Below are 9,915 nucleotides of genomic sequence, written 5' to 3' on the forward strand. Positions count from 1 at the left end.
TCATATACAATAGGCAATCTGATACCACATGTTAGAAAAATTAATAATATACCCAAGATCTATTTGTATATAACATAGAACACAATAGTAGTATATGATAATTGAGTGTGTGTACCTGATTGATCCATAGCAATTATCTCTGTTTGATCCACAGCAGTTACTCCAATTTGATAGTGCAATACTATCAACTAAGTCTTCCTCCCTAGATCTCTAAATCAGAAGCAGTTTATTTTCTCTGATTATCAAAAGGTATACAATTGTGATGAGACAATATGTATTTATAGAGTTAGGGAGGGGACTTAGCTACAAAACCCTAGTTGGGTGGGCTCGCTCATCAAAGGCTTCAGTCAACTAGAAAAGCCCACACTTCTGCTTCACCTAGACTTTACTCACAGATGCTAAGCCCATTAACAATTGATCACCAACAACATGGGCTAACACAGCAAAGAACTATCCAATCAACCCAAGTTTTAATAAAACCAATAAAACTTAATGTAAGCCCAAATAAAAGTCTAACAATTAAGCCATATATATATCTATACAAGAAGGTTTATATGTTAGTAGTTAATTGTGTGTGTGTGTGTTTGTTTGTAGGCATTGGTAGTTAACTTTCAGAGTTATATCAACAAGATGACTAGATGACTGTTGTTCTCTCGATTGATGAAAGTGTCATTCCAGATCCTCATCAACTATGTGGTGACATTGTAGAATTGCTCAATCTCCTAAAACACTCTGTAGTTGAGAAATATCGGTCTTAAACTACTGTTATGGAATAATAAATATTTTAAGAAACTAGCTAATAAATTAATTAGGTGTTCTGTTTCTAAAATTTCTCTTTTCAATAACAAATATGAAAAAGAATAGTATATTGAGAAAATGTAATGTTAGAAGAATGTTTACTTAGAAACCAATGAAAGTCATCATGTTGAGTGTTCCTTTTTTTGTTCTATTATTATAACATAATCTATTCTATATAAAATGTCTACTGGCTATAGGTGTAAGGTGATGATACAAGCTGGAGATCCAAATGACGACGATGGTGGTGGTGCGCAAGCAATTTATCATAATCCACATGATTGGTGCATTAGTGTGCAATTGTATTTTGTGCTTTCATTCTTGAGTCTTGTTGTTCCTTTTGTGTTGAGATGGTATTTTGTTGAGCAAAGTTCAGTCAATTGGAGAAAAAGAAACTCTCATTCATGTACAAGCAATTCAGCTGTTTTGTATCCCAAAGATCCTGTTAAATTTACTACTTTTTTCACCTAAACAAAAAGTATTGATCACCTACTCTTTTAAGGTAATGATTGTTCTTTAGGGATTCATATAATTGAATCTTTTTTTCTTCACTACCTTTTTTAATAACTAAAAAAATATGTATTTAACTTTTAATCTGTAAATCTTTAATATAGCATTGCTTGAAATTTGTGTGCATGTTTCAGGAAGAATATTGTTGGTCAGTATTATGGCCACACATCCTTCACTCTTCCTAGGCTCTTTTGAGTTGTAAAACCCAATGGACGAAAAATGGAGAAAAAATTATCAATGAAAAATAAACTAGCCATGCGTATTTCACTCTTCACCAATTTCTCTAAATTTTTTCTATAATTACTGCCAAATTCTTAAGAAATTTCCAAGTTGGTGTATTTCACTCTTCACCAATTTCTCTAAATAATAAATTAAATTATATAATTATTTATTGAATTATTCTCAATTATATTATAAAACATTTAACAAGTATACGTGCAGCTTTCTTCTAGTATATATATATATATATATATATATATATATGTATAATTTGATGGTGACGTACGTGTGAATTAATTTTTAGGTAATGTGATTGAAAATTTATTTATTTATTACTGGCTTTAAGAAAAACGTGATAAGTGATTAAATTTTGGTAGATAGGAGTTCTAGTGCACTAGTTATTAGGAAGAATTTCATAAGCCACAGATTGTTATAAATACAATCACAACCTCATTCAACCTCATTCAAACTGATATAAAGAAAAGGAAAAGAAAAATGAAATACTCTTATTATTTGTGGCTGTTCACTACCATTACAGCATTGTTGGTAGTAGGAATTAGGTCCAATCCTCCAGGTGGAGAGTGTGGAAAACAACATGAATATGCTCTCTGTGATGACGGCTATTGTTGTAGTAACGCTGGATACTGTGGTCAGACAGATGAGTATTGTGCCCCTGAAAACTGCCAAAGCCAATGTCGAACCCCATCTCCCCCACCACCACCACCTCCGCCCTTCACGCCACCACCTCCGGTTTCTCCCGATGATGTTAGTCACATCATTACTTCCTCGCTTTTCGAGAAGATGCTCAAAAATCGAAATGATCCTCGATGCAAAAGTAAAGGCTTCTACACTTACGACGCCTTCATAACTGCTGCTAGAAAATTTCCTGGATTTGGTACTACTGGCTCTCTTGAAACTCGTACAAGAGAACTAGCTGCGTTCTTTGGCCAAACTTCTCACGAAACCACAGGTATATATATTGGTTAATTTATCCATGACATGTGATGTGATTTAAGTAATATAACAGACTAATTTTAGTCTAACTGTAGCATCAGATTATAGATATAGCTGATATATAATTTTTCCACTTAAAAAACAGAGAATTAATCCATACAGATAATATAATTTTCCTATAAAGATTTGTTGATTATGTTTGTGAATCACAGGAGGATGGTCATCTGCTGATCAGGGAGGACCTTATGCCTGGGGATATTGCTATATCATAGAACAAGATGATCAATCTCCGCATTGCGTCGACAGCCTAGAATGGCCCTGTGTTCCTGGCGAATTCTACTATGGTCGTGGACCCATCCAGATCAGTTAGTAAGTCATCAAGTTTTACATAATACATACATAAGTATATATATATATATATGTATATATACCATGCATGCGTGTCATTTATGGAGTTGTACTATGTGCTTTATATATGTTTTAATACTTTTTAGTACGTACGACGTACTTTTGTGACGACAAAATCAGCAACTACAATTACGGACCAGCTGGTAAAGCACTCGGATTGGACCTATTAAGATACCCAAAGCTAGTTGAAAATGACACAGTTGTTTCATTCGAGACAGCTATATGGTTTTGGATGACTCCACAGTACAACAAACCATCCTCCCATGCCGTAATTGTGGGCGAGTGGAAACCAACAGCGATTGATGTGGCTGCTAATCGACTTCCCGGCTATGGTGTGATCACTAACATAATCAACGGAGGTGTGGAGTGCGGCCACGGTGTTGATGACCGGGTCATAGATAGGATTGGCTTCTATGAAAGGTACTGCCTTATACTAGGAGTAAGCACTGGGGACAATTTGGACTGTTACAATCAAAGTCCTTTCAATTATGGCGTCCTCAAAATGTCTGCTGATGAATAGACATTATTTGAGTACTAGTCATATATGTACAATCATGTATGATATGTACGTACTGTATGTTAGCTTGCCTATATACAGCTTATCATATATAGTACGTACTTCAATAATAAGTTATAATAATAAGTGAGTTTGTTGCTTTGTTACAACCATATATTTGTTCTTCTTTTTTTTTCCTCTATATTTAGAATACTCGTCCCATTTACAGGGGCAATGAACATCTTCAGTCAAATAATGGTATCCCAAACCATGTCCATCCGATAAAAATTTAACACATCATTTATTTTTATTTAATATATTCATTTTAATTCATTTTACTTTTCATTGGTTTATGAATTTAAAATAGAAATAATGTATCTTAAATACGAATAAATAGAAAGTAACTGAAAACTGCAAATAATTATGAAGATATATTTCAACCAAAAAGTTATGAAGTATATGTTATTATTATTTTTTTTCTTAAACAAAAATTCCTATAGGACAACATTCATTTAAAGAAAAATCAAATAGAGATAAATTTTTTATAAATATTAATAATTATGCGGATGTTTAAATTTTTCTTTGTAATTACAAGAATAAGACTTTTCCAGAGGCATTTCAATAAAAGGGACTAGAATAATATAATAATACAGGCGGTAGTTGTTGAAAATTTGTCTCTGAAATTCTCTTAAAAATTTTAGATAATGTAGATCTTTTAGAAAATCGAATTGACACTTTTCTCTCGAGCCTTGTCTGCCCTTTAATTGCTCTGTGGCAGTTAGTTCCTTATTTCTTTTTAACTGTCTTTTATTGCATTTTAACTGTCTTGGTTTGCATTTCCCCCTCTTTATTCGAATATAACTGTTCCCGCCTGCTTCCTCATGCAATTTTTTCTTCATTTCTGGGTTCATCTAATGGAGAACTTCATCCCAACCATGTCTGATGCATTGTCAATTCGAGAAAGAGAGGTCATTAACTTGTCCAACTTAAACATCCCTCCTCCTAGACCTGTCATTAATCGACTGATCTGTAGGATATTTTCTAAAAAAGGATACAACCCAAAAACTCTTAAGAACTTCATTACCAAACAATGGGTTGGTCGTTTTGCTGTTGCCATTTCGGATTATGATGCCTCTACGGATTCATATACAGTTTCTTTTGGTTGTGAAGGAGATCTTAAGAGAGTGTTGGCTAAAGAACCATGGAATTTCCACAACCTGCATATGATCCTATGTCCACCAAGTGTTCTGCAAAATGCTACTTTGGAAAGTTACACTCTTACTCCTTTTTGGATTCAAGTGTTCCGACTGCCTTTTCTTAGTAAAACTGAAGCACTAGCAAAAATCCTTGGCAATATGATCGGGAAGTTCCTTGAAGTATTTGAAGATTCTCTAAATGAAGGGTGGGGGCCTTTTCTTCGAATGCGTGTTGAAATTGATGTCTCAAAACCTCTTTTACGTGGTCAATTGGTTACCTTTCCTTGGATGAATGATGAACTATGGATCGATTACTGTTATGAAAGACTTCCTGACTTTTGCTACGAGTGCGGAATCATTGGTCATGTTTTTGACAAATGTTCTCTGTTTTTAGAAAATTTGGATGAAGGTGTTGAACCAAATCTGCCATATGGTCCATGGATGGAAGGATCTTCCCTTCCAAGATCTAGTTACGATCGCTACAGACAAGACTTTTCTAAGGAGGGTCCTTGGCCTTTTCTCACTCGCCTGGCTCGTAATACAATCAATCCGATTCTTGAGCACCCGCGACATCTTCCTGCTGCCCCTGCCAATGTTACTTCTTCTGAGAAAGGCAAACAAGTATTAGATGCCACAAACATCATAGAATCCAATAACATGAATTTGCACTCTTTGCAACTTACTGGTGTCTCTTCTCAATCTCCCAAAAGGCTCTCTATTAAGGACCATGCTTCTTCATCATGTTCTAAAGAAATTCCAATTGATAAGTTATCTCCTTCAACTCACGGTGGATTTTCTACTCCTGCTTCTACTACTGAATATACCTCTCGAAGTACAACAATATGCCCCACGGTACCACATATAACACCTAATATTCATTCATCACTACCTTCTCCACCAGTGGCCACATATCCTCCCCTTACATCTACACACTTCAAAAAACCAATATCTCTTTCTATGCAAATCCCTCCAGCCTATATCCACATGTCCACGGAATTCAATACAAGTTCCACAATGTCTTCTTCCACTGTTATCTCAGCGTCTACTGCTGCAACTTCACCACCTGTCACTGAGAACCGTATGTCCTCTCTTTTCACCAAACGACAACTCTCAACCTCCGGCGGGAATGTCCGTAATGTGCTGAAAAGATGTCGCACAAGAGGTTCTCCACTAGCTGATACTACTAACACCAACCCGCTTCAACAATCGGATTCTTCTTCTGAATTTCCAGATAATTCACGGATCGATGAGGATTGTGACGCTTACTTGGCGAAGGCTGCTACACAGCCTCGCCAATCACCATGAATGTCATCTCATGGAATGCTCGGGGCTTGAGTAACCCGAGAGCATTCCGTCAATTACGTTTACTCACCTCTCAGTGTAATCCCGATGTTATTTTTATTATGGAGTCTAAATTAAAGTTAGGATCTATTACTAAGTTTAGAAATGCTTTAAAATTTCCTAATGGTATTGAAGTTCCTAGAGTAGGTCTAAGTGGTGGTATTTTATTTATGTGGAAGTCCAATGTAAATGTATCTATTCTTAACTATGGTAAAAACTTTGTTGACTGTTATATTGGCTTTGTTGATGGTCCATCTTTTCATTTTTCTGGTTTTTATGGTGCTCCATGTTCTTCTCAAAGGCACTTCACTTGGGAATTGCTAAACAAACTAAAAGATACAGCACCTCTTTTTCCTTGGTTAGCCATGGGAGATTTTAATGAAGTTTTATCTAACCAAGATAAACTTGGTGGTCCTCTGCGTGATGAGCACCAAATCGATGCCTTCAGATCTGCCATTGATAATTGTAGTTTACAAGAAATTGATTTCTCTGGTGACAGATTTACATGGCATAACAAGCATACTCAACTCACAAATGTCAAAGAAAGGCTTGATTACGGCTTTTTAAATCAATACTGGGCTGATGTTTTTGTCATTCCCACACTTGAGCACTTGGATTTCTTTGGCTCCGATCATAGAGCACTTCGAGTACATGTATCCGTGCCTTCTGCAACATCAGTACCAAGATTTAAATCTCGGTTTCGATTTGAAAAAATATGGCTTAAAGATGAGCAATGCCTTGACATCATCACCAACAGTTGGAAGAATACCGAGACTAATCCCACCAGCAACCTTCTTAAAAACCTGTCAAATTGTGCTTCACAGCTTCAACAATGGCATCGATCTAAGTTTGGAGACTTACCAAAAAAAATAAAATTTCACAACAAAAGATTGAAGCTCTCAACAACAAACACGATACAAGTATCAGCCATTTTGAAGAGATTAAATTAAGTGAGTCCATTCTTGATGAATTATTAACTCAAGAAGAAGAGTACTGGAAGCAGCGATCTCGAATTTCATGGTTACAATCAGGAGACTCTAACACCAGATTTTTTCATCAAAAAGCATCGAATCGCAGAACCAACAATACTATCCGTATGCTCACTGATGACCAAGGTGTTTAACATACTTCAATTGATGGAATTGCTCATGTTGTTCAGGCTTATTTCCAATCTCTATTCAGCTCTGAAGGTATTGATACTGCTGCTCTACATCAGATTTCTTCCACAGTTCCAAGTCTCATCACAGCAGACATTAATCGAATTTTAACTCGCCCTTACACAGATTCTGAAGTGTATGAGGCTCTTAAATCAATGCAATCTGATGGCAGCCCTGGAATTGACGGAATGTCGATCATGTTTTACACAAATTATTGGGATATTGTTGGTGATCTTGTCACAAAAACTGTCCTCAACATACTCAATGATGGGGGGGACCCTTCAAGCTTTAATCAAACAGTCATCACTTTGATCCCAAAGGTGAAACGGCCAACCACTATCACTCAGCTTCGTCCCATAAGTTTGTGTAATGTGCTTTATAAGTTGGTCTCCAAAGCAATTGTTCTTCGATTACAACCGATCCTTGGTGATGTTATTTCTGAGTCTCAAAGTGCATTCCTCAAATCAAGATTAATCACGGATAACATCCTCATCGCTTTTGAACTCTTACATTCGCTTAAACATTTAAAGAGGGGCAAGGAAGGTTATGCTGCTATAAAATTGGACATGAGCAAGGCATTCGATAGGGTAGAATGGCATTTCATTCAACATATGATGTTAAAGTTGGGTTTTGATCCTTCAGTTGTCAACCTTATTCTCCGCTGTATCTCAAGTGTCTCTTTTTCGTTCCTCATTAATGGCTCCATTCAAGGTAAAGTTCTTCCAACTCGTGGTATTAGACAAGGGGACCCTCTATCCCCTTATCTATTTATACTGTGTGCTGAAGGACTTTCCAGACTTCTACAACATGAAGAATCAAAAGGTAATTTGCATGGTCTGAAGGTGTCTCGACATGCCCCTAGTGTTTCACACTTGTTCTTCGCTGATGATAGTTTGCTTATATGTCGGGCCAACCCCAAATCGGCTATTGCTCTAAAGAGTTCTCTTGATGTTTATTGTCGGGCTTCAGGTCAAAAGCTTAATCTAGACAAATCAGTTCTTTCATTTTCACCAAATACACTACCTACGGTTCAAGCCAATTTCCATCAAATTCTACAAATGCCAATTAAACCATGTCATGAAAGGTATCTGGGGCTTCCATCTTACTCTGGAAGGGATAAAAAGGTGTTGTTTGGAGACATTAAAGAGAAACTTTGGAAACAATTATCGGCTTGGCAAGAACAACTTTTCTCAATTGGTGGAAAGGAAGTTCTTCTAAAAGCAGTTGCTCAATCAATCCCAACGTACGCTATGAGTTGCTTCAGACTCTCCAAGTCTCTTATTCATCAAATTGAGGTCATGATGAATAAATTTTGGTGGGGTTCAAACTCTTCTAAATCGGGTATAAATTGGAAGACTTGGTCTGCTCTTTGTCAACCAAAATCTGAAGGTGGAATGGGTTTCAAGAGTTTCCTTCACTTCAACCAAGCTATGTTGGCGAAACAGGCTTGGCGGGTTTTTTCTAATCCCACTTCTTTGCTTGGTCGCATTCTCAAAGCTCGATACTTTTACAACTCTTCTTTTCTGGTTTCTAACAAAGGATCATACCCTTCCCTGACTTGGCAAGGAATTATTTGGGGAAAAGAACTTCTTGTAAAGGGACTTCGATGGAAAATTGGTTCTGGTCAAAGCATTTTGTGTAATACTGATCCTTGGATTCCTGGTATTACAAACTTTTTGCCTTTGCGATCAAATGGAATTGCACCAGATCAGCGTGTATCTTCACTCATCACTTCAGCAAGACAGTGGGATTTGGAATTGCTAAATGCCTCTTTTCTTGCCTCTGATGTGGATAAGATTCTTCAAATTCCATTACCTATTTTCCCTACTGAGGATGCTCTAATCTGGCACTTTGATTCGAATGGTTCATACACAGTTAAGACCGGTTACAAATTGGCCACTGATTTAGAAGAACAGCAACCTGCTGTCTCGGGTGTTCAAATTCGAAGTTGGTGGCATAAATTCTGGTCTTATTCTCTCCCATCCAAAGTGCGAATTTTCTTGTGGCGGGCTCTAAATGATTGTCTTCCCACAGCTGCAACACTTCATCACAGACATATTGGTGACTCCCCTCTATGTCCAATATGTAAATCAGCTGCCGAGACAACTACTCACGCATTGTTCTTCTGCAAGAGACCAAAAAAGATATGGCCAACTTCATCCTTTTCACTTTCCAAAGAGATTACTGAACGTATGTCCCTTACAGAAATTTTGCTTCATGCTTCTGATTTGTGGACAGCTCTTCAAATGGAACAATTCATTACAATCCTTTGGCTTCTTTGGCACGAGAGAAATAAGGAAAAGCATGGTAATAAGACAAAGCCGTATGACATCCTAACATACTTTGCTCTTTCTTATTTGGAAGATTACCAAGCTGCTCAGACGACATGTGGTAGCTCTGTTCCCTCTACTGCTGCTCCTCTTAACAGAATGCAGCAAAAAACTGAAGCTTCTTGGCTCAATCCTCCCACAGGTCGGCTTAAATTAAATACCGATGCTGCCATCAATAAAGAGACTCGGGTTATAGGCTGTGGAGCTATTCTTCGCAACTCAGATGGAGACATTGTTGCAGCCTTTTCAAAGCCTGTTGTAGGCTCTTTTCGGCCTGAAGTTATGGAAGCTCTTGCTTTAATGTATGGATTGTAATGGCTACTTGCTAATGGTCTCAATGTTCATTACATAGAGACTGACTCTCTTGTAGTGGCCAAAGGACTGCAAACCCCTATTACTTCAGTGTCAGATTTTCATGGTCTCTTATCAGACATTATGCATCTAGTGTCCTTCTTCCCTGGAGTACAAATTGGTCATGTTTACAGATCTGCCAATACGGCGGCTCATCT

The 9,915-nt window shown here is 37.1% G+C and overlaps 1 protein-coding gene across 1 annotated transcript; it reads left to right on the plus strand.

The window, feature by feature from the left end:
- The first annotated feature begins 1,956 nt into the window (after nucleotides 1-1,956).
- LOC133037228 (endochitinase-like) lies at nucleotides 1,957-3,555 on the plus strand. Its single transcript, XM_061114129.1, has 3 exons — nucleotides 1,957-2,494; nucleotides 2,691-2,847; nucleotides 3,007-3,555. Exons 1-3 carry the CDS (start codon nucleotides 2,020-2,022, stop codon nucleotides 3,404-3,406), a joined length of 1,032 nt encoding a protein of 343 aa, XP_060970112.1. The 5' UTR covers nucleotides 1,957-2,019; the 3' UTR covers nucleotides 3,407-3,555.
- Nucleotides 3,556-9,915: the final 6,360 nt, after the last annotated feature.

The sequence above is a fragment of the Cannabis sativa genome, chromosome 4, assembly GCF_029168945.1.
Source record: "Cannabis sativa cultivar Pink pepper isolate KNU-18-1 chromosome 4, ASM2916894v1, whole genome shotgun sequence".
Classification (NCBI taxonomy): Eukaryota; Viridiplantae; Streptophyta; class Magnoliopsida; order Rosales; family Cannabaceae; genus Cannabis; species Cannabis sativa.

Coding starts and splice junctions, on each gene's coding strand:
- LOC133037228 (XM_061114129.1), top strand. CDS start 2,020: ATGAAATACTCTTATTATTTGTGGCTGTTCACTACCATTACAGCATTG. Junction 2,495..2,690: donor AACTTCTCACGAAACCACAG/GTATATATATTG, acceptor TGTGAATCACAG/GAGGATGGTCATCTGCTGAT. Junction 2,848..3,006: donor GGACCCATCCAGATCAGTTA/GTAAGTCATCAA, acceptor CGACAAAATCAG/CAACTACAATTACGGACCAG.